Source organism: Vanellus vanellus, assembly GCF_965231255.1.
Source record: "Vanellus vanellus genome assembly, chromosome: 15".
Classification (NCBI taxonomy): Eukaryota; Metazoa; Chordata; class Aves; order Charadriiformes; family Charadriidae; genus Vanellus; species Vanellus vanellus.
Window position 1 is genome coordinate 16,712,118 of NC_138920.1, and position 25,618 is coordinate 16,737,735.

At 40.9% G+C, this 25,618-nt stretch overlaps 1 protein-coding gene across 1 annotated transcript in view; it reads left to right on the top strand.

Annotated features, from left to right (window-relative positions):
- Nucleotides 1–840: 840 nt before the first annotated feature.
- Nucleotides 841–25,618, top strand: part of TAF4 (TATA-box binding protein associated factor 4) — a gene marked incomplete at its 5' end in the record, with an annotated part of 39,068 nt that continues 14,290 nt past the window's right edge. The window contains 5 exons of the mRNA XM_082491204.1: nucleotides 841–1,156; nucleotides 3,108–4,196; nucleotides 22,244–22,410; nucleotides 22,937–23,056; nucleotides 24,792–24,911. Of these exons, the coding sequence (XP_082347330.1) occupies nucleotides 841–1,156; nucleotides 3,108–4,196; nucleotides 22,244–22,410; nucleotides 22,937–23,056; nucleotides 24,792–24,911 (1,812 nt within the window). The remainder of the gene's footprint in view (nucleotides 1,157–3,107; nucleotides 4,197–22,243; nucleotides 22,411–22,936; nucleotides 23,057–24,791; nucleotides 24,912–25,618) is intronic.

Below are 25,618 nucleotides of genomic sequence, written 5' to 3' on the forward strand. Positions count from 1 at the left end.
CGTTCAAAATTGGGATCTCCCTCGCTTTTTCCGTCCACCCACCCCCTCCTCTCCCTTTTCCCCTCCCCAGCTCTGAAACCGTAGCCGCCCCCCCCTCCCGCCCCCCACCTTTCCCCGGGCGCGGCGTGCTGAGTCAGGCCGCTCAGGCCAGCCCGCCGAGACCGCGCCCGCCACACGGCGGCGGCGGCCGCCCCCCCCTCGGCCCGGCCGGCGGTGCCGCCTCCCGCACCGAGGGGCTGCGGCCCACTCCCCCGCCCCCGGGCGGGCCGCGCCGCGGGGCCGCCCGCCTCTGCCAACGGCGGAGGGAGGCGCGGGGCCCGGCGCGATCCTCCTCGCCCGGGGCTGGGCGTGGGCCGCCTCCCGCCCCCCCCGGCCGGTGGATCGGTTACAGCAGCTGGCACAGGTGTGGGGCGCCCTTCAGACTCGCGCCGGCGGGGGAGACCCGGACGCAGGGAGCCATGCAGCCATTTTGGGCCGAGGCAGACAAAGAACCGCGGCGGCCGCCCCCGCCGCTCCGCCCGCCCGGCCTCGCCCGCCACCACTACCACGGCCCGCCGCCACCGCCGCCCCCCTCCCACCCCCAGCCGCCGCGCCGCTGCCGGACCGCTGCCGCCCGGCTCCAACTAAGCGCTCGCAGCCATTTGCCCTGCCTTTTATAGGCGGCCGGCGGCCAATCAGCGGCGGGCGGAATCCCTCTCCGGCCGGTGATGTGAGGCTGGGCGCTTGCGCCTGCGCAGTCGGCGGGGGCCGAGTGTGTGTGTGGGGTGGGGGGAGGGAGGGAGGAGTGGAAGGGGAGGGGGGGGAGGAGGGAGCAGCTCACAGGAACCCTCCAAAAAAAAGATGGCGGCGGGCTCGGATCTGCTGGATGAGGTTTTCCTGAACACGGAGGTGGATGAGAAGGTGGTGAGCGACCTGGTGGGCTCCCTGGAGTCCCAGCTGGCGGCCTCCGGCCACCACCACCAGCACCACAAGGCGCAGGAGCCCCTGAGGGCCGCTGGGGGGCTGCTGGGGAACCATGTTGTGAGCAGCAGCAGTAGCAGCAGCAGCCCTAGCCCTAGCCCTGGAGGAGTAGTAGTAGGAGGCAATGCTAATGCCCAAACAGAGAGCAGCAGCAGCAGCAAGATGGGACTGAGTGCCCCAGAGATCACAAAAGCAGGTAACATGGGCAGGGGTGGGGGGCTCTGAGGGAGAGGGGCCCTCCCCTCCCCCCACTCCCCAGCTCCGGCTGCCTCCTTCCCTCACTGCTTTCCCCCCTTTTCCCTCTCTCCTCCTTCTCGTTGTGGCAGGAGCGGGAGTGCAAAGGGTGGTATCGATCATCTGGGGGAGAGCCTCCCCTCATCATGCCCCCTCGGTGTGTATCCGCGCCTCTGCTCCCTCCCCTTTATTTTCCCTCCTCGCTTCTGCTTACTAGAGGGTGTTTTATCATGTGTGGGGGCAGCCTCCCCGCAGCATGAGCCGGCAGTGCCCGTCCGTGACTCTGCCGGTCCCCTCTGCTTTTCCTGCCCTTGTTGCTGGAGTGTACAAGGGTTCTGTTAATCTCGGGGGCTCAGGGAGGCAGAGCCCACCCCCTTGGTAACGGCTGTGCCTCCCGTGCCGCCTGTGACTGCTCCCCTTCCCTTTCCAGGGGTGGAGGTTATGGGGGGGATTCCCTCTTGATAATGCCGCCTTAGCTGTCTCTGTAAATGCTCCTTCCCCTCCCCCTTCTCTGTTGCTGAAGTGCAAGGGGGGTGTTATTAATCATGACACCTATTTCCTGTAGAGGAGGAAGCGAGGGGGGATTTCAAGGGGAGGAAGTCCCTCAAAATGCTTCCCCCCCATATCTGCCTGCCTGAATATTATTCTTCTTCTCCCCCCCCTTGTTCCAGGGGCTTGGAGGGGGGCATCTAACACCTCTCATTCCTCCTCTGCCCTGAAGGGGGGGTTGTCACAACACCGGGTCCCAGGAAGGGGGGGAATTCAGGCCACAGCACCCCACCTTGTACAGTGTCTTCTCCCACCCACCCCCTCGTAGCTACCTGGGAATATTCCCCCTCGTCGCGTTATGAAGATTGTAGGGGAATAGTGTGAAGGCTGGGACTAAGGGCTCACTATATGGGAATGGAGGGAAGCTGTTTTTCAGGGGAATTAAAAAAATGTCTCCCCAGAATTTGCCTGCAATTCCTCCCCTCCCCCCATTTTTTTTTTTTTTTTGCTTTCTTGTTGCTGAAGTGTAAGAAGATATTATAGACCTTCTGTCATGATTAATGAAGCTCTTCTAGGAGGATCTTCTTAACCCTTATAACATGCATCTCCGTGTCTGTCTGTCGCTATTCTTTTCCCATTTCTGTCTCCTTAGGGCCAGGAGCTGGACTCTGTGCGATTGTACTTGTGATAACACCAGGCCTCATCAAGGGGCATGAGGATTATTCAGGACAAGGAGCTACATCATCTTGTCCCTTCTGAAAACCAGCTTTGCTTTTTATTTATTTATTTTTAACTACCTTTGGCTGAGGGAACTTCAGATCCAGAAGAACAAATTTTGTAATAAAGTGGAGGGGCCTTCTGGTAGCCTGCTCCAGGCCTTGCAGTACTTCTTATCTTGGCAGCCTCATGTTTTTCTTTCTCTTTTTCATATTTTGCTGTTGTTGAACCTCCTGATCTAACTGACTTACCCTGTAGGAGGTGAAAGTGTTAGAGGGTAACGTGTGCTGGGCATAGGGAATATGTCTTATTAATGTGTCTTGCATTGCCATTTTTCCCTCCTTGCAGTTGCAGTCCTGCTGCTAAATGTGACGGCAGGCTCTAGAATGGGCAAGAGGTCTAAGATGATCTTCGCCCTCCCTTCCCTTGGTTCATATCAAATCTGTTTTCCTTATTTTGTCTTACTGTAGTGTTGAAAGCAGGGGTGTTACAATTAATATTGAATCTGTCTGTCTTGGGCGGGAAATAGGAGGCTTCAAGGTAATGTCTTCAAAGCCACCTTCACTTTGTGCTCTGTCCTGTTTTCTTGGCTCCAGGCAGGCCGCCTTGGAGATGGAGAAGACTTGATGATGAGGGACAACATTTTGTCTTCGGTGGACTTCTCTTCTTGCTCATTCTCTCTGTTTAACCTTGTTGTTGTTTTGCAGGAGCAGGAGGAGTGCAAGGGGGCGTTATTAATCATAACACCAGGTCCCAGACTTCAGCTCTGGATGGAGCCACCACAACGAGCACCAGCACCACCACTGCAGCAGCAGGAGGATCTGATGTCACTGCTGCTCCAGGGACCCTCAATCAGGGCAAATCGGTGGTTATCAGCACCATGGCAACTGCCTTGTCCACCAGGAATGGCAAGATCGGGACCACAACAGTGCAAACTTTGAATGGGAGTAACGTGGTGATGAACTCTCACCATACAGGAGGTGCTGCGTTCGCTGGGACTCCTGTGACTGCTAACCCTGCTTCTGCACCTGCTGTTGCCCCTCTTGTTAACAATGGACCTGGATCTGTGGGGAAAGGAAATACTGTTAATGCTGTTTTGCCATCAGCTTCCAACACTGTCATCCAGACTTCTTTCCTTAATACTGCTGTGTCCTCTGCATCTTCCTCCTCGCCCACAGTTATCTCCTCGCAGCCACCACCGAGCATTGGAACTGGGGCGCCTACAGTAACACTTGTAAGGCCACCGATTCACACAGCAGGACCCACAGTAGCTGCAGCTGGTGCAGCCACTCAAAATGGGAGCAATACTGTGATCAATTCAACCATCAGTGTGGGGAGTTTTCCTGCTGTTGCTACAGCCACTGTAGGATCTGGAGTTTCCCTCCAGACATCGCTTGTGAACAGCCAGTCTGGTTCCACTGTGCCAGCAGCTCCCACCACACAGGTCATCAAATCTGAGTCTCCTAAAACTATAGTCCAGGCAGTATCCCAGCAGCAGACGCTGGCTACTGGTGGCCAGCCCAGTACTACAGGGGGTAACATGATTATTGGGCAAACTATGCAAGCTGGGCTCTCCAATGTTGCTCCCAATCCTGGTGGGATACCTCCTGCAGCTCCTGGCACCCCCACAGGAATGGCTAAAGGCACTGCCAATACGGTGGCACAAAGTCTGCCAAGGACTCCAACAGCAACTACGAGTGGAATCAGAGCAACTTTGACTCCTACAGTTTTAGCACCTCGTTTGCCTCAGCCACCTCAGAATCCAACTAACATTCAGAATTTTCAGTTACCACCAGGTAAGAAAGAGGATTGAAGGGTTTTATTTTGGGAGTGTATTTCTTGCAGGAAGGAAGGTATCCAAATAAGATTTCTTGCTCTTTAATTGTGAATTGTGGAAAAGGCATTACATTCAACAATGAGAATCGTCTGGTTTTGAGTAGTAGAATAGTAGCATTCCACTACTTAGCATATGATTTCGGGTGACCAAAACGTCTTTTCAGCAGTAATAATTTGAAAATAATTCTGTCTGGTATTTTTGTACAATGTGAGATGAAGCTGCAAACTGCCAAAGCATGACAATAGAATATTATCAAATGAAATGTTGCTATTTCATTTTCACGTAAGGTATTTTGACTTTTAAGGCGATTTTGTCAGTAGTTCGTATAACCTTCGCGTGCTGTTCAGTTCCCTCTCTGTCCCTGCATGCCCCCAGTACCATAGAGCTCTCATGAATAGAGAAGCAGCAGATACAACACAGGAAAACTACCTTCTTTTGCTCTAAATACCTTCAAAGTCTGACTTAAAAACTCACAGATTTAAAGCTTATGATGATCTTTTTAGTCACTGGAGTTCTGATACAAAAGGCAGTCTTCCTATGTCCTTACCTCACCCTGTTGTGTCTAGGGTTGCAGCTTTTGTAGTAGCTAGTCTCATGCTTAGTGCTGAGCATCTCTGGACAAGGAATCTAGTCCTGAACTCAGTGGGTGAGTAAAAAGCAGGATGAGAAGCATTTATTTCCCGAGAACTGTCCCTCCTTAAATATCCGAGGTTTGGAGATTTAAGGTTATATATTTGCCGTTATTTTGAACCAGGCTTGTACTTGCATGCAGTTTCATTTTTATCTGAAAATACTCATGTGAACCTACACAGTCCCCTGTCTTTTTAATAATATATAGTAAGAGCTGTATTCTTACTATTCAGTGTTTTCAGGGCAGTATACAAAGAACAGCTAATTAAATTTTACTGCTAGTACCGAATGAAATCAGTGGTGGTTGTGTATCATCCATTTCAATTGGTCTTTGTAAAAATACATTTATTGAAACTTCTAACCAACCTTAAAGCAATGGATCTGTCATGTAAGGTAGATCAGAGACCATACTCTGTTAGTACACACCATCTTTTTGTGTAATATACTATTTATGGTATGTGATGCCATGTAGTTTGAAGTCTGTCAGACATTCTGTGTATCAAAGTTCTAACTGGCATAAATAGTCCTCATTTTTTTGTGTAGAGGATTATTTCCTCTATGAGTAATTTGAATTGACACACGTTCCTGATTTTAAAAATATCAGTAAAACTCAGACCTTGAAATCCCAGTGCTTAATTTGAAGCTTGTAAATTGATAGGCTGGAAAAGCCTTATTTATTTATTTATTGCCACAGTGTATCAAAAGATTTTTCAGATTTACAGTCTATTGCCATATATACCTACGTTTTCACTAATATTGCGTTATAAACCTGATTATGGGAAAAATACTGCTGTTGAGTCCAGTGGGACCTTTTTTCCAGGTAGCTGATATTTTCAAACTGCCATAGCATACTGAAATGTGTTGCTCTTAAAAGCAACGTTGCCAGTCCTTAAGCATAATTGGACCATAAATTGCTTCTTTGGAGGTCTCAATAGATCAAAGTAAAACAATATAGGTTCTAAACACTTGAGTTTTTTTATTAAGCACTTTTCTTGTCTGTCCTACACTTTAAAAATATTTATAACTTCAAAAGAATAGCATGACTCTTAAAATACGCAAGTATGCATGACTGAATACATAGAAATTGGAAATTGGGCTCTTGCATGATGAGACAGACTTAATATTAGATAGGATTTTTTTTTGGTGGAACGGATTTTTTTTAAATTGCTTTGGTTTACATTTTTATACCTTGTGAAAGTAGCCAACTTTGAAAATGTTTTGCATAAAGCATTTCTTACAGCACACTTAAGAACTGATGGATGTTGAGCTCTTGCAAACATCTCACAGGTGCAGGGGCTGAGCACCTCTGAAAGTCTAGCCCCATCCAACTGCTTTAATCTTTAGCAGAGTATGTATACATTCATAGTGAAAGGAGAATAGATGACTACGCTTTTGAAATTGTATTTCAAATTACAGCATCATAGGCCAGATTTTTAAAGGCAGTTTGGTAGTATGAAGCTGCACCTGCAGTGCTTGTATCCTGTGCATCTACTGTATGCATCAAATTTGCATGCACAAGTGTATGTTTTTAAAAGTTAGTAGTGTAGGCTAATAAGAGTTTGTAAGTGCGTGAAATAGCTTGAGATCATACACTGCACATGTTGCTTTTTACACCAAGATTTACAAACACTTAGAAAGAAAATTCTTACACAAGGTTTGACCAATAAGCAGCAGTTATTTTCTTACCCTGAATTATTATTGCTAGCTCTCCAAAATACAGTTACAGTTTCACATGTATGGAAAGCAGGATATAAAATGTCAGTAACTGTTATTAACCTGGAACTGGAAAATTAGAAACCTTGAAGGTTTCTAATGTTCTCTTATGTAGAGCATGTGGAAAATAGCTTGATTAACGCTCTTTAAAATATATTACTTTTAGAATAATGCTTTGTATTGCATCAAGGCAATTGTGCAACAAACATTGACTGATGAAATTAGAGGTGTTTGAAGAGCTAATGGGCCGTAGTTGTTGTGACCTTGCTGGATTCTGCTATATTGCTTCTCAAAGAAATTGGACTCTTCAGAGCGTCTGTACATTAATAATGGTTTTCCACCACTGACATCTTTGAGGAAGAGGACTATTGCGCTTAATATTTTTTTCAGGAGCCTGTGTTTGGAACTTTGTGGTCCAGTTGGACAGATCTGGGTAATGAAAGTTCAAAAATAACCTTATTTATAGCTTTGTAGCAAAGACATGAAAATATTGTCTTATAATTTTCTAGGGGGCGAGAACACAAGTTTCTCTTTGTACAATGCTACTTTAAAGATGCGACATCTTCTGAAACTGTGACTGAAAATAAGTTATATGAAGTTCTTTGTTTCAGAGTACTTCAAGCAATAATGTGAAATGTGTTGCGTACAATAATATGGTACGAGGTAGGAAAATTGATGAGTTTGTTAAAGCATTGAGTCAGTGTTCTGGTGTTACAGATGCTCAAAAAAGTCTGCAGAAAACTGTAATTGAGATTATGCCCCAAGATTAATCTTTTGCAATGTAAGAGTTCATGAAGTGTTTAGAGGTCATCACTGACACATGGTAGAATGAACTTGTAAAATGACAAAAGTTGTGCACTTAAAAATCACTTTTCAAAATACTATCTTCTCCAGCAATGCTATAATCCAATTCCAAAACCGTCATCTATGAGCTTATGCTTACTTTAGCAGTGTTGTCAATTTGAGGGTTCAAAGATTTGGTTTCTGTTCTTGCAGATGCTTTATGTTGTTACTCTCTTCTGCTTTATTTTTATGCATCTCATAGTAAGCTTTTAAGGTGCCTGCTTAAACAAAGGAGCAGCTTGGAGAGAGTGCTGTAGCTATACAGTAAGAACAATATAGAGCTTGTAGGGCTGGACAGTTTTCTCTACTAGCTTAGGTGAAACTGAAATCTAGAAACCTTCACTTCCCCCGTCCCCGTCTTTTCTTTTACCTTCTGAGTGAATGTTAGGACTTAGGAAAATTTGCTAGGTTGATCATAAAAACTCCTTCTTTTTTTCCTGAATAAACAAGACTCTGTGACACTCAGTCCTGTTTGAAGGTAGCAGATAGGAGAGGTTGTTTTTATATAATTTTTTTACTTCTATGACCATGACCAGTATTCTCCCTACCAGTCAGTAATGCAGTTGTGCAGCTGTGGCAAAACTGCTATCACAGATTTTCTTTATTACTTTCACAAAACTCAGTTGGATCTGCCAGTAGCTGATGGTAGGGGATGAGACTGGACTTCTTCATGGCTTGCTTTCTGGAGGCATCTCTGACTTGTGACTACAAGATGGGCCATTTCCCACCTTTGAAACTGGCGGGGCTCCTTTAAAAATTGTATGTTCCAGAGTTTTGAACAGTACTAATGCAAATAGCCTCTACAGTTGGTTTAAACTTACTGTTGGTGCTTTTCTAGAAGTAAAGGGTACCTGGAGGAACGTTGGTGCTAAACATCTGCAGTCCCTGGAGGATGGACTACATCTTTTTGCATGTTCAAGGTTTTCTTCACAGCCTTTAGAGCCTGGAAGCTTCACTTGGTGTTAAATGGAAGCTGAAGTCTTGTAGAAACTGACAATTTTTAGCTTGTGTTAGGTATCCAAGAAGGATTCTCACTTAGGCCTTGATTATAGCGGCGTTAGGATGGGAAAACTACCTGAACTTAAATTTAACTTAAATTAATGAACCTGCTTAATTTAAAGCATGGGTTCAGGTCCTTTTGACTTGAGCAGTCATACTTTTTGGAGCTGGAGTCACTGAAAAATAACTGCTGCAGGAGCAGTTCAGTTTTCTTCAGTAAGGAGTTGGGGTGCTAGGCTGTCGGGCAAAAGAGAGCAGATAGAAAAAGGAGAAGAGGCAGCAGGCTGGGAAGAACCAGTCAATCTTTTAATCATAAAACCATTTGTGTTACTTTTTCATACTGAATGGGGCATTCTTTGGGTTACTTTGCACTTGAAACATGAACCCCAGAAGCGCCTAAAGTAACAAGGAGTATAGATAGATGAGGAAATCTACAGATTTCTGTAACAGAAGAAATATGGAAAGGAACAGAAGAAATACTGTGAAGTAGTGGCACGTAGTTGTTTCTATTTCTCACTGACTAGCAAGCGAGTTCAAACATATCCTGATTTTAGTTTTCCTGTATGTTGCATGTGCTGCCAATATTATGCCTGTTAACTGTGTTGGCATGGCTGTATTTTGTTAAAAATAATGTCTGTAATGCACAATGATAATAGGAGGTTTCTTATAGCATGTTTTATTTTCAAAGCATTTTACAAAACTTAATCCTTGCAACATGCCTGTGTGGTTGGTAAATAAAGTAGTATGAACTTGGTTTTAGAGCTGGGGGAAAGAGCAAGTTAGAGAAGTTCTGACTTGCCCAAGGCCATGAGGGAATCGATATTTTGCCAAGATTAGAGCTTGCGAGTCCTATACTTGGCACATAAAGTGGTATCTCTCTTTCTGAAAGATAACTGTGGATCTCTTCTGCAGAACTCTTCTGGGTGAGGGGTGGATTTTATGTTCAAATCCTGCATCAGCAAAAGGAACATTCTGCTTTATTTGAAATCTGCTACATCAGATCTGCCATATGTCACCAGACTGAAAGTTGTGTTTGTTCTTATTGCAACTTTCATAATTGAGGAATCCTGCATGCTTAGCTCTGTACCCCAAAGAACTTAAGACTCAGAGAGCTGTGTGATAGGATTTTTTTTGTTGTTTTTGTTAAATTGAGTGTCATGAGGCAAACCAATGCCTCGTTTTGTACATCTGATAAGGGCGTCTCTTTAAGTGATGGGATCTAACGGGTGTATAATTGTGATTCCGTTAAGCTATGAAGGCTATTAACTGACTACATATTGTTCGGTTCTGTATGGAAAATACTGTTGTTCCCAACAGCCTTTGGAAGAGCATATATGGATTTGTTTCATATACCTATCTACACTTCAAATTGTGGTGTTTCTGGGTTTTTTTTGGATATCACTAGGCTTACATTCAAGGTGGTTGGTCAATGACCAGAAGTGAGTGATTTATTTCTTTTGAGCCATTTTGCACTCTGCTACTCTAGAAGTTACATGGTGTTTCTATGTTCAGTGAGCTAAATGAGTTTTCCATCTCTGGAAATCTATGTGGGTTGCTTCTAAAATGCAGCATCTTGGTTTGAGGGCCACAAATTTGGATGCTGCCCAGGACTTGAATCATTTACTAACACAGGATGCTGCAGCAAAGTTAGCAATCTGAGATGAAAATGCAACAGTTTTGGGCACAGATAAACAAATTACGAGGTATCACAAACTCTCTTCAAATGAAATGTTTTGGCGTATGAAAACTCTTACTATTGTTTGTCTTCTCTGTTTTGGGAAATGATATGTAAATAGAATCCTAAAAATGTATGAAGTGTAGTTCAGGAACACAGTTGAAAATACTGATATTAGCCTGAGTGAGTTTTAGCAAAGAGAAGAGATTTGCTTGTGGAAAGCTTTCTTTCTAGCTTTCCGTTCTCATAAAAACTGCGTGATCAAATACTAAGATTCTGCTTGGTAGGAACTAGACGTAGAAGTCACTAAGAACACCGCACGTTAAACTTTGTTACTGGATGCAGTTTTTGTCAGAAATACTTGAAATCAGCATTTTTACCTGAAAATAACTACTCTTGTCAGGATTGTTCTCTGTGTTGAAACTTTACGAATGTTTATAACTCCATTTATCTGTCTGAATCTGCTCCTTGAGTTTGGTGTCTTTGCTTGATGTTAAAAAGAAGGCTTTTGCCAGGTGGAAGACAGTAAGTGTTAGCAAGTTTAACTTTTTTTTTTTTTTTTTTTATATGAGGTGTATTATCTCCTGTGAAAGGAAATTTGAATAGGTAGTGGGATGAAAAAAAATTGAAAATTGTGTTTCTCACAACTGAAGACAATGATAGAGAGGAATTTTTAGTGTACTTAGTAGACAGCTATTCCAGTTGTATTATGAACTGTAAAGCTGTGTGTGAAGGAAGGCCAAAATTGAGAGAGAATACGTGGCGCTCATAAGTTACAAAGGCCTTTTTCTGTGCACAGCCACAGGGATGTTCCTGTGTACAAATAGTTGCGTGATCTGTGAAGGTTGCCGAAGTTTCCCTGGTGCACTTCTGGGAGCGAAGCCTCAGTATGTCTCCATCCCTTTGACAGGCCACACGCAGTTGTTTTACAGAGGCAGCGGCTGTGGGGATGTTCAGGCTTTGGTTTTGTGTCGTTATAGGTTGTTAATGCATTAACTTGAATTTGTTTTTAAACCAGTTGTGGTCTTGCCTAAATGCAAGAAGCTGTAGTGTATTTATACTGATACAGGTTTCTTGGAAGTTGTAAAACCTTTCTTGTCTGGATACATACAGTTTCAGTGGTGTCAGCCCTCTTGCATACTGCTTCCTCATAAGAGAAGGAATATAGCTTATACAATAAGCATCTTTTACAACGATACGGTTGTGTCCACTCTGGAGATTGTACCAGTAAATTATTGCGGCAAAGTGGTCCCATTTCCAGCTCAAATATTGAGAGAAGCATAAAAACTGTACACAGACTAGGCTGTAATAAAACAGGTGTAAGGACTGTGTGGTCACCCATATTTCAAAGCAGATGAGGCTTTTTTTTTTTCATTGAGACAATGGACACATAAATAGACCAAAAGATTATTTATTTATTAAAATAACCTTTTAGGACAGTTTTACCTCAGTTTAATCTGGAAACTTTTACCCTGGTTCTGTTCTGTGGTGATTTCCTTCCAGAAATGCTGGTTGTCTTCTGGAGGTACAGGTGTCTCAGGAACTAAGAGCCAAGTTTTTACCACAAAGCCTTCTGTCTTGGAGTAATTTTCTTCAGTTGTCTTTAGTATTATACTTAATGTAAACTTCAGTAATTGTCCTTGAAGCTTTATTTGTGCCTTTAACTAAAGGTTTCTTAAATAGAGAATATTTTTCTGGTGAGAACAAAACCTTGATTATCATCATTATATGATGCTATAGCTTATCAATAGTCAAGAAAGACGTGATAATCAAAAGGAATTGTTACAGCTGTGTTCTGTTTCTGCTGTGAGATCTGTACAGGCAGTTCAGCACCTCACAGAGCTGTCTTAAGGCACTGTACAAATGTAGATAATCTTTGGCTCTGGAACTGTTGTCGGACTAGAAATAACATTTTAAAAAGATGTGTTTCTGTACTTGTATTACCAGTGATCAGAAAGTTACATTTTGATCATAAAAGGCTGATTCTCAGCAAAGTGCATAAATAGGTTATAAATCCTTTTACCCTGGGACAGTCCTTTTACTGTGTATTTGTAGAGGATTTAGTGCAGTTGCCAAGCTCTTTTTGTGGGATTTAGAAAAGTGTATTGATAAAAGTTGGGTAACTTCTTGTCAGTGTAGAACTCCATTTATGAATTAGAACTGCAAATTATGAACACCATGCACCTTTTAATTTTGATGCTTTTTTTCCTTAAAATGCATTACTAAAATATTTTTTTCAGAAACACATTGTAAGCAGTACGTAGACAACTAGTGACATAAAACTTGTCTCAGTATGTAGTAGTATTCTACATGGCTAGCATGACTATTCTAAGATTTGTACAGAATCAAGTAAATCTCTCTAGTAAAAATGGTCTAACTTATCATTATAACTTGATTAATATATGCTTCGAGAGTAGCTGAACTATTAAAAGCCATCACAGTACTTTTGTACAGAATAAAGCACATGCTGGATAGACTCTGTGCAGACAAGCAGTATAGATTTGGTTGAAAAATGTGTGCTCTAGGTATCAGAGTATAAACAAAAGCTAAGCAATGAGGTGTGGTGCCAAGCTCTAGTCTTTCTTAAATGGTTTGAGGGGGCAGCAAGGCTGTAGTAAGCTGTCTTCACACCTTCCTTCAGTTTATTAATCAAATATTTCTCTAGGGGAGGGTTAGATTTAGTGCCTCTCTCAGAATGTAATAACATCAGGCACATTCGGGTAAGTGGTGGTGCAGCGAGTGGGACCAGTTGTACTCCCATGAGTCAGAAGTACCGACTCCAAGGAGCAGCGCTGAGGAGCTGCAGCACCTGTGGCGAAAGAGTCAGTGGAGGTGACCAGAAGAGTGTTTGCTGAGGGATCGGTGGAGGAGGTCAGAAGAAGAGATCTGCAGTAGGAAGGCTGAGAATGGCTAAACTGTGCAGAAGTTTATAGAGAAGACTGAGGAGCTGTTAGTTTTTAATAAACAGATGTGCAGTCATGTTTGCTGTGGTATTAAGGGTGGACTGGAAGAGGAGGCAAGTGTTCATGCCGTGAACTTCAACCTCTTATTTTCTTTCATTCTTCCTTTTTTCCACCGTATCATTTGGTTTTCTTTCCTTCCCTCTCCTCCATGGGGGAGGGGGAGAGAAGGCACTAATTATTTATAAGTGTTAGTCATACCCAGTCATTAAGCTTAGTCATTACTCAGGACTGTACACTTGATGGTTAGTAAAAATCAAAACTAGACATGATTTTGTTTAAAAGCTTTCTGCATTCAAGCTTACAGGTGTGAAAATACTTTTATTTCTGTGTTCAGACTAACTGAAAAAGCAGTGCTACTTAATAAATGTTGCTATCAGCCAAATGACATGTAATATCATGTCCAGGGTGATAGTTTGTATTTGAGGTGTAGTGTTTGGCATATTCTCAAAGAAGAATAACTTCTGGATCAGCAGTGAGAGTCGTAAAATTGCAGGCTGTTTCTGCAGAGGAGGATTTGAAGGGAACGTTTCCACTGAGGCTGCGCTGGGTAGCTGTCAGTTGGTGGAACTGTCTAACGTCGGGTCTCCACAGCTCCAAGTGAAAAGGTGGCATCAGCAAAGGGTTTTGTCACTGCTAAAATTACAGACGGTGTATACCTAGAGCAGGGCAGTCACTGTGGGGACAAATTAAAGAAATGCATTTTTCACAGGTTTTTATATACTTAGTTGTTTTAGGGTATTGCTTTTTGAAGGAAGATAACATGGATTTAATGCATTACTCCTCATTAAGTATTTGCGTGCAGACTGTGGCAAATGCTAAGTAGCCTGCCTGTTCCCATTTCATTGGGTGCTTGAACAGCACTGATGTTGGTATGCCTTGGTACAGACAAACTGTTTGCCAGAAATGAAGACTAGTTGAGTTTAGAGTAACAGATGAAAAGAATTAGTGACACTTTATTTTGTGTCTTCCTTTCTCAAAAACAAGTCTGATTTTGGTATAACTGCATTATTGTTTGATGCCAGTGTACTGAAATTAATGGCAGAGCTAAATCTGAATCACTTCGAGATCAATAATTAAAGTAATTGGTTTAGCTCTTGATAGTGTTTTTCTTAGTTCTTTCCGCATCAGACTAAAGACAGATTTGTGTGATGATTGGGTTGCAGTTTGACAGAGTACTCTGGTGTTTTGGCTTCGTATGCTTGACTACAAAAGGAATGTTAACACACTTTCAAGGAATACAGCTTTCTGGAAAAGTCAGAATAGTTTTAAATCGCATTGTTGTTGAAGCATTTGTCAATTGTTTCTATATAAAATGACATGTTTCCCAGAACACTTCCTGCACACCTTTTCAACTGAGCAGGTAAGATTTTTTCCATATGGGATCACTGTTAAATACAGTGGATTTTTGGCACTCCAGCATGACATTATTGCTTTAACTATATTCTTAAGAGACTTGTGGATCAATACTTTACAAATGATTCACTAGTTCACTTTTTACACAGTACAGTTGAGTTCCATAGTTTGAAACGGAATTCTTGCATAGTGAGAATAAGCCAAAGCTTTCACTATGAAGTTGGGTCTGTTTTGTCTTTTGTCTCTAGTAAGAAAAAACAAAAGCAGTTTTCTGATGTGAACTTGTGTACTTGGTCTGTACAAAATACATTTTCTGTGCACTGCAGTCAGGATTCTTGGTGATTTTTGAGAATGTATCTTTCATCTATGTTGGCAATAATTGTAATTCAGCTGTTCAAGAATTAATATTTCACAGGCAGCAACCGTTAGTTATGGTCTGTGTGTGCAGATTGGGCGTGTGGGGAGAGTGATGGTAGGCAAACGGAGTGGAATGCTGTAGTAAACTAATGCTGTACCAAAACTGTTAGGCATTGTGTCTGGGTAAAATTTGACTTTATTCCAGCGTGACGTGAGTTGAAAAGTGAAAGGAGTGATGTGCTTTTTGTAGGAAGTTCTTGTCCAAAACTCTGTGCCATGCCAGTCTTTACTACGGTGTAAAGTTTAGTGCCTGTCAGGAGAGACTCCGAGTGCTCTGTATTAGAGATGCTCTGGAGCAACACCTGACAGTCATGTTTTTTTCATGCCAAGTTGCAGCTCACCTTAAGCACAACAGGTGCTGAACATTTAACAGCCACCTTTAAGATGTGTTCGGCATAGCATGTGCTGTGCGCTCTCAATACAGTTCTGTGCAAAACCTCAGCGTTCATTGCTTTAGGGTGCCCTTTACTCTGAAACAAGAGGTGAGGGAATCCGGTACGGTGTCTCGCGTTGCTCTGGCGTGCTGGACAGCTCTAGCACCGCCTGGCGCTTCTATGGCCTGGAGACCTGCAACTCAGCAGGGAGCGTATCTGCTACTAACTCGCGTTCGTACAGACCTCCGTGGCAGTGCAGCGCAAGCGCTTCTGGAGCAGGTGAAGTCACAGACAGTGGTGGTTCATTTTCAGCTAGCTGGTTTGTAGGAGTTGATACCTGCACTGTGTAGACTTCTCCGTAAGTGCTATGGTTGTCCTTGTGGAGCTGAGACGCCTTTATAGAAGTGACAAACCAGCTACATTTGTTCATGAAGCTCAGGAGCCTGGATCGCTGACAGTGTCAAAGACTTTGGCAAGGAAATTCAAGTGGATTTTTCTGGATTTGTTGTGCAGCACATGTCACCTGAGGTTCTAAGCACCTAAACTAGGACAGTGCATCTAATGTGATGGTGCACATCTCTCATCAGGTACAAAATAATGTATTTTCAGTAACACCTAATCCACAGTTGTGTTGCCATTTGCTATTCATCTTTATTTGTAATCACTGTTTCTCATGAGTTGGTGTATAGCAGCTTTGTGAGCTGCTACATGTCTGATGGTTTATTACAGATGCTCTTCTTTGAGGTATGTAAATAATTCTAAATCTGCTGAAAGTTGTCTTGTGTTAGAGAAGATTCCCTTAATTACACGGTTTTTCCTGGAGCTGCAGTGGACTAGGTTTTGTTAGGTTCTTCCCTCTTCATGGCCTTTCATTCCTATAGAATGAGAACTTTTCCAGGTGGGTCAGTTATCAAAAGAGGAGGAATGGTGGATTGTTGGACAGCGTTGATATCCCTACCAGGTTATCATTTCTTTTTCTGCAATAAGGGACCCTGTCATATATATTGCTTTTGCAGAAAGTTCTTCCTGCAGTTTGTATAGGCAGTTATCCTTTTCTCCAGCTGCCTCTGTAGTATATTAGCCTTTTTGTATTGTGAAAATCTTAGAAACTTCATTCTTTTATAAAGGTTTTGTCATTCCAGGGTCTCCGTATAGCCTGATCCAATTATCTGTAGAGCATTGACTCCCCTTTGCTTTATATGGTTTTTGTGGTGTGTATGATATCAACTTGCATAACCTTACAGACACTTGCTTTCCTTTTTGTTGCGACAGAATCTTTTCTGACAATACAGGAGGGGTACTGTTATAGAGCTTTCTTCTGCTAATATGGCACAGCCTGCTTATGATTGCCATCTGATTTTTTTTCTTTTGGCCATGTCAAATGTTTGCAGCATTTTGCCACAAATGAGTATGTGCTTGAGAGCTTAAGGCACAAACTGCTTTGACATTAAGATAACCTCTTAGTGAACTTTCCTGGCAAATCTGGTTAGGATTTGAAAATTTGTCAGATGTTGGAACTTTATGAATAATAACCCTCTTTTCTAGAGATGTTTGTGAGGACTTTGATTTCCTACACCAGAAGCATCAATCCTCTGGTTATTCTTTCAGGCTTGGACATTTCTTTTGAACACCAGCATGTATGTGTATTGAAGGTGATTCTTTGCTGCTTAACAGTTCTCCCTGACCCAAACTGTTTTTTTGTTTTTTTTTTTTTTTCTCTGGAAATAAAGTTCAGTTACTTTTTTACTTTAATAAGAGAATTTCCGCAGGAAACTGAAAAGGGGCATTGTCCATGCAATTTCAAGATCATACATCCATTAATTCTTCTGTCATGTCTCAGCTACTAAAGAAAAGAACTTACTAAAGGTCTAGGTTCTTTAGTAATGGTTCTGAATTGACCATGAGCTACGTTGTGGGTAACGAGCAAAATCTGTAAACTTGAACCTATCTGTTTTTACATTCGGTATTTGAATCAGAGAGAGAGATGTTGTCACTTGTGATCTGTAAGGATAGTTTCTGGGTTTTGTGTTTCACAGATACACAAGAGTTCATTTTTGCACGCTGATATGCCCAGTGACAACCATGGGCATACCTTTTTATGGTGCTCATGTTAGGTGCTTGCTAACTGTGGATGAAGTCTTTCAGTATGTCACATGCTCCATGAATCGAGTCCCTGAGAAATGGAGCATTTATCCGGAGAGAGGGTGACACCTAGGTATGTTGCTGTTTGAGTGGCTGCCTGCGAGGTACGATTGTCAGAGGTGATGATTTGCTGGACTATTTCCTCAGAACAGTAATCTGAAGAGGCCTGCTATATCTGCAGAAAATTTTAACTCTGTCATTGGGAAGTCAAGCTCCTATAAATATTATTAATCTAGATTTACCAGTGAAAACTGTTAACAAAACAGGAAACTTTTGGCTTGGGTGTTTTGGATGTAGATGTTCCCTAGTAACAAAGCTGTATGTCTCAGGAGTTATGCAGATGATCAGAGTCATCTGCAAAGGCTAAAAAATTTTTTTTATTCTTCTTCCTTTATTATTCTGATTTTTTTTTTCTTTAGTCTTTGCTAAGTGAAGCCATGTTTCAAAAAAAGAAGGAAGAGGAAGGCATTAGAAAAAAAGACTGATTTGTGTTTTTCTGACATGTCACGTGGCCAGAGGTCTTCACTTTTTATTCCAGTGCATGATTTTGCAAGTTTTATTAATTTAAAAAAAAAAAAAACAACAAAAAAAAACCAAAACAAAAAACCCCAAACCAAAACAAAAAACCCAACAAAAAACCCTAAAGCACAACACTTTGTAAACGGAAGTGCCATTAGCAAATGGAAGTACAAATAGCGAGAGGCAAAGGTGGCACCGTGTAGAATCATGCAGCTACATCATATCATAATGACCTTTTCCATCCAAACACTCTCACAAACAGGAGAGATCTGGGAAGGTCTCCACAACAAGAACACATGGGATGACCATTGTACTAGTCAGGGGAACGTCTTTTCGGCATAAGGATCAATCCAACTCAATTTTGTTAATCCTTCATTTGGACCTGTGGTGAATTGTTTAATTCAAACTAAAATATGAGCCTCTTTCAGGATTCAGTTAAGCCTCCAACTTCTAACAAAAATAGTAATTAATTTTAATTTTAATTAGTTTTTTAATGAGAGAGTTGGAAAGAATGCTTGAATGCATTTTTAATAGTGAATATGATTTTAGAGTACACGTGATCAGACCTTCTAGGAAAAAGAAGGCAGAGAGAAATTTAAAATGGCCAAGTTTTGTTGTCACCTTTTTCTAATTGAACGTTTCCAGTGATTTTTACTAGCTGTTTGGTGTCAAATAGCAGTTCATCCATTTGTGGAACAAAAACACGTGTGATAAACTTGAAACAGAAAGCTATTTTTCATCCTTACTTTAAATATGTTGCTGAATTTAATTAGAGAAGTTAGGTACCATGGTACAAGTCGAGCTTTCTTCTAGTACCTGGTAGTCATTTCTGGTCTGATTCCTAGACCGTTTGCATCCTTATGCATTGAAGTTTGAGATTATGATACTTATCTGTATCTAAATATTTAAAATATAAGTTTTGGAAAGTAAAAGAAAGAAATGCTTTTTTTCTACACATGTGGCTGTCGGCCCTTCCTTTTTTCTGTTGCAATGAATGAACCAACTGAGAGACGGTTAATGTATGTATGGAGAGAGGAGGCTGTTACAGCCCTACAGTGACTTTGTTTAGAAGCGTGAAATAAATGGGACTTTCTTTTTAATTCTTAATCAAGTTAGCTCCAATGAGCTTTCTGAACTTCACTGAAAATCCACTTAATGCCAGCTTGGGTATAGTTTTGGGTTAGTGAGTTTCTTTTTTAGCTAATTGAGTTGGAAAAGAATCTCTAGTTGGGTGGGGGGAGAGAAGCTGAGAGAGCAGCTCCATCTCCCTCTTTAAAGAATTCTCAAGAAGGCTGGAGAGGTGTTAAATGTTCAGTCAAAAATTACTTGCCTGCACGCTGTATTACTCGTGAATTTCTGCACAGAAATTTCAATAACAAAGTTCATCAGTGGTAGACCCTAACTTAAAGACATGTTACAAACTGTATACATTGGAAATAACTGCGTATCAAATATGAGTGCAGTATAAAAGAACTATTTAAACAGGGACAGATATGAATGCAGCTTTGTATGAATTTTTTTTTCATTATGGCTTCAATACTTGAGGGAAGGTTCAGACTTTCCATAGTTAGGAATCAAACAGGATAGTGCTTAGAGTCAGGGTTTGAATTACAAATGATTGTTTTGTCTGTCTGCTGCTAAAAATTGAACTTTCTTGATATGTTTTCTAAAGCTCACATTTAATATGCTTTTCAACTGTCTGTTTCAGCAGTTGTGCTATGTTAATGTGTAGGCATGTTCTAATTTTGCATGTAGCTCAGGGAGAATATTTCATTGTTCCGACGTTGTGCTTGCTCTTCAGGGGTAGTCAACTCTCATTTTGTGGTTATCTTCCTTCCTTCTTTTCTCTCTTTTCTCATTCATGTTTTGGGGAGCAAAACAATGAGTTGTCTGTGCAGGTGTCCCAAGGGGTGGCTGTGCTGCTGCAGGACAGTCATGTGTAGTGCAGACCCGTTCTTGAGCCTGATTGTGTATGGAGCTGGAGACTGGAACAGGTAGTGTAGAGCTGTGTGCCTCTGCCTGGTGCTGTGAAGGTTCTCATATACAGGTGAGCTGCTTTAGGTTGGCACTTCCCAATAACTTTAATCTCTTTTGCACTGAGAGAGAAGTTTAAAAAACAAAGACCCTCTCCTCCCCCAAATGCAAAATAGAGTTAGTATTTGTTATGTTGCTTCTGGAAGGAAACATGATGTAACTCTTTAAAGAGTTTGGATGGTACGTTAGCCCTAGAATATCCTAGGGAACCCCTAAAATGGTGAATTTTAAGAAAAAACTTTCTTATGGGATGTCAGTACAATTCTGTGACATTTAAGGGCTTCTGAAAGCACAGGCATATATAGTTGCTTTTCCATCACTAGAAACTAAATGGTAATCAACAAGCCGTAATATTTGATGTTGACTTGAAAATAGCTCCTCTAATCAGACTTCCACTGTGTACTGGTGTTTTCAATTATAATAATATTGAAGATTTCCACTGATTCAGTGTTTAGCTTCTTTAGCTCATTATTATGAGGGATGACAAAAATGGGCAACATCAGTTAATTTCCCAAGACTTTATGTTTGCACATTGGAAGAGGATGCCAAGTCCTGTTTGTGCAGGAATGAGCTTGATGTGGTAACAGGTCACTCTCTAGTCTTTAAAATATTGAATTTCTCTGTTTTTTTGTCAGTAGCCCCCTCCCTGTAGCATGAGGCTGATGGTGAGAAAGTAGTGGTGGTTCGAATGAGCAGGTGACAGGATCAAGCTCTGTATTCCCTATTGAGGCTTTTAAATTTCTTGTAAGCTGTGGTGGTGGTGTATGGCTTTGCTGTTTTAATGAAAAAGCTTCTCCCTACGTAAGTTACAGGCAAAAAGACCTCACTGTTTGGGATGGTTTGGAAAATGGTTTTTTTTGGACTTGACAGCTAAACTAAGAGTATTTATTTCTGCAGTCTGCAAAATTATAAATAAGCTTCCCCCACCTCTCCCTTTCCTACAGAAAATAATTTTAAGAATATTTGTTTCTAGATAGAACTCTTGTCTATAGCACATTGCCATCCCACTTTAACACTTCTAAATAAGTCGCAATGGAAAGTCACCTTTTTCACGTAAACTGGTTTGACTCTCTGTGTGACTCTGCTTCGTTAAAAGAGAGTTAATGTAGAGAATGTAAAGAAAAAATTAGGGGCAAATAGACTAATATAAACTGGTTTTCTTTTGAATTCGTTTTTGTTGAAATCAGTATATGGATTTTTTAAGTCTAAAACTAATTTTCAAACAGTCCAAGAAAACTGCTTAAGATGTTGTCTATAAACATTTCAGCACATCTGAATATAAATGCTTATTCTTTTGAAGTAGTCATGCTCTGAGGTGGCATGGTCCAGATCTCCAGATACTGTTGGGGAGCGTGTATAGGCTTTTTATTCACTGAACAACACTTAGGAAAAACTTCCTGATTTCAGTAGTGCCTCTTGATTTTCATGGTGAAGTTTCCTCCTGTAGTTTGTGGCTCAGAAAGGCTAACTAATTTTGAGTGCCCAGTTTGTTTCCTTTGGTGGCTTTTTCAGAGCTGATGAGGACCTGAGGCTCTTACGGACTGACTGAGGCATGCTGAATGAATGAGCTCTTGGAAAACTGTTCATGTTGTCCAGATCCTCTTTGTGCCTTCAAGAAAGAGGGACTATCATCTGAAAATCTGCCTGTTAAAGTCTGGTTCTCTATAGCTACCCAGTGGGGTTAAGTGTATCGATCTGAGTCACTGAGCAGAGAATGACTGCCTCATTTCCCGCTCTGTTTTATTTTTCTTTTGGGGTGTAACATGGCACAATGCAGTCTGTTGCAGATGCACATGAGAAAGATTATGATTTTATAGCCACTTTCATTACTAAATTTGTTATGGGAAATTAATTTAGAACTTAGACAATTTTTTTCCTGTTGATGGTGAAGCCTGTGTTTGATTATATTTCCCCCCCCCCCCCTTAAAGAAAAACAAAGAAGAATCCTGCCTAATAGCAAGATTTTCTTTTATTTGCAGTGTTTCACAAAACAATTTTCTTAGTAAAGAGCAGGCAGAATTTTTACATGATTGCTAATTTTAACCTCTAGTCACATGGAGTTTTTTGATTGGGGCAGATACGACTCATTGTGTGTTCTGATGCACACCATACTGAGCATTTTGATAGAGAAAGAGTATTTCTGTAATTAAGCTATTCTAGACAAAATGTGATAATGCAGCTGCGTATTTTGCTTTCATTCTAAACCACTTTCGTTAGCTGTGTAGTCCTTCAACAGCACGTTAATTCAGTATGTATCCAACTTGGATAAAAAAACCCTGAAAAAAATATGTTCTTTCATATTTGGAAAGCATGTATGTGTCTTGACCGATTTCTTTTTTAACAGGCATGGTACTTGTGCGTAGTGAGAATGGGCAGTTGCTGATGATCCCTCAACAAGCGTTGGCGCAGATGCAAGCACAGGCACATGCCCAGTCTCAGCCTCAAAATACTATGACTCCTCGTCCTGCTACACCTACCAGTGCTCCTCCAGTGCAGATATCGACAGTGCAGGTTAGTACAGCAATTTGTAGTGTTAAAAACTAATATTTTTTTCCTGTGAAGAATCCACTAGAAAATAAGGTATGATGTTAGTGACCTGAAGAAACCAGTGATCAAACTGGTGCTATACAGGCTTTTCCACATGGCATAAGCATTGCGTTTTGTTCTAATTCTGTTACAGTTTGGCGGTTACTCATCAAAAATATTTTTACCTAGCTGAATGGCATTAAGTTTAAAACTGTTTGATATAAATAAAAATGTTCAAGACCATATATGGTTAACACGTAGAACTCTTTTTCCCCAAATAATCCTTATTCTTTATAAAAGTAAAAGAAAAAAGTTGATATAGGTATACGTATACTGAGATCACCACAGTTGCATTAAGACTAAAAATCCTTCTCACAGTTTTGTAGTGGTCCAGATGCATTCTTTTGTATCTGTAATAATGGCAGCTATCCAGAGACAAAATAGTAAATAAGGTAGATTATATCTTAAATAAAGGAACTAATATGTTTGGGTTTTTTTTCCTCTTCCCCAGGCTCCAGGAACACCTATTATTGCACGACAGGTGACACCAACTACTATTATCAAGCAAGTGTCTCAGGCTCAAACAACAGTGCAACCCACAACAACGCTACAGCGTCCTCCTGTTGTGCAAGTGAGTTTGTAGAAAATTATTGTATACGTGAGATACATCAGTGGTTAAGATTAGCTGAAAACCTGCTTAAGACTGCCAGAAATACAAGAAACATAATTGCTAAGTGCATGGGAGAAATATCTTCTGGATTATCCTTTCTAAAACATTTGCAGATCTCAATTTACTGTATATTTTGGATGTATATGTGTAGTTTTTTATATGTATATTATTATTATTTCGTATTATACCTATATGCATATATGTTTAAACGTATTCTGTTATTAGTTTGTATAATCACAGAACTGACTAAAATGAAATACCTTTATGTTTTCTGCCTCAAGAAAGTGACACCAGTTCCCTTTGGATTTGGAGCTGTGATGTTATTTCTGTGATGGATCTGTAGTCCTCTGAATTCTGCAGCAAAATTTGCAATTACCAAAAAGACTGCACCGGTTGCCTTCTCTTCCACAAGCCTTCTCCCTCTTACATGAATCTCTGCTTTGGTCTGTGTACTTAGGGAGATTTTGATAACTCAAGGATAAATAGAGGTGTCTCAGTACATGGGGTCTCTTCTAATAGCCTGGCTTGTATTAATGATAGGCTTTCTTGTAGAATTTTTTTTTTCGAAGGGCGGTGGTAAGAGTTTAAAACACAGTGCAAAAGTGTGAAATTCTCCACATGGCTTCCAGGCAACAGTGATACAATATGATTACTGTCGCCTAATCTGTTTCATTGTGCTTTCTTCATCCTTTGAGTAGACAGGATTAGAGAGTTTTAATTTAAAACATGCAGGTTTTGCTATGCATTCAGTTAACCTTTTTCCCCTCAGAGAGCCTTTGCCTATGCCAGTGATCTTTCCAGATCTAAGAGTTAATTTACCTAACTGAGTCTCCTTAATTTGCACTGCTGTTATACTGGACAAAAAAAAAAATCATTCCATCTGCATATTTTTTGCTGTAATGAGCATACCATGGACTTCATTTATCCTGATTTCAAAAAATGAGACAACTTAAATCCTTGTCTCCTTTTCTGTCTCCTAAAATACCAATGAAAATTAGCTTTGGCAGCACTGGCGCCTCTTTTCTTGTGCATCTCTTTATAAAGATCAAGTTTACAAATGATTTGTTAAAATTCTGGGAGCTAGCTTTAACTTGGTAACTCTCTCTCTGATGGGGTTGTAGTTAGTAATTAAGATTGTGTTGGAAGTCCACGAATGAATCTGTGTACGTGAAAAGTGCTTGTTTACAATATTGAATCTTTAAAGGTGCTATTTCTGCTTTGAATTACCAACTTGTCTACAAAACTAGAAAAATGTTTTGTCTCATTGTTCATCAAAAAGACCTAGATAAGACCTGAGCTTTTGCGTCCCTTGTGCCTTTTTAGAAATTCCTCCCTTTGAAAGTGGCATTTAAGGGAACAGGCAAAAAAAGCTATCGTATTCACATAAATGTAGTGCTCGTTTTAGTTGTGTTTTGAAACCACGGTGTATGAGGGTATGTTTATTGTATTATTTTGCCATTTTACTCGGTAACCAAAAATTCTGCAATTCTTAATCAACTTTTAGGATTTCAGTTTTGAATGTGTAGTGTTTTGTGCCATCTGGTGGCTCGCTCTTTCTACTGCAACAGATGGCAGATTAGTAACTTCTTTTTATATAGAAAGGTGTTCTGCTGTCCTGTGGCTCAGTTTCTGTTTGATGGCTCAGAAAAACAGATTCTGGTAAAGTAAAATAATCTTATGTTTGTATTCTCTGCAGCCTCAGATTGTTCTGGGTGGTACTGCACAAACAACTACGTTGGGGACAGCAACAGCTGTACAAACTGGAACTCCTCAGAGAACAGTGCAAGGAACAACGGCAACCTCCACTGCTGCCACAGTAAGATACCGAGTGCACTTAGAATCTTTTTTTATGCATTCACATATACACATGTGCATGTGTGTGTGTATATACACACGCACATAAACACAGATCAGAGTGGAGAGCAGTAAAGATGCAGGAGTTCTGTGAAGTATTGGTCAGGAAAAGGTAAACTTTTAGTAGAACAGTATAATTTATAAAGTGTGAACAGAGGCTGCTTGAATTTTGACAGCTGTCAAAGTATTAATTTTGATTATTGTAACAGTTTTAAAGCACTCCTTTTCTTTTAAAAACATATTAGCTGAACCTTATAGAAAAGTGAATTGTTCAGCACTGCAGAGTAGAATCAGTGTGAGAAGGGATAAGAAGTTGGCACTGACTCATTCAAGATGCGTGTTTCCAGGCCTGCAAATCAGGGAGAATCCAGGCTCTTGTGCTACACGCTGGGAAGGAAGAGTTTACTATTTGTTGTCTGGCTAAAACACATGTTTTCCATACACAATGTGCCATTCTTAAAATACTTGTTGTTTTCTAACTTCATTAAGAATAATAATTTATTAAATTTTGATAACAAAAATGTACAATACGTACATACATGGGAAGCAAAATGATAATTTCAGTCTGATTATGTCTTAAGTGGTGAAGGACGTGAATTTATAAATAATATTCTGAAGTGATGAACTAGAAAAGGACTTTATTTCTCAGAGTATGTGATCAGATCATGT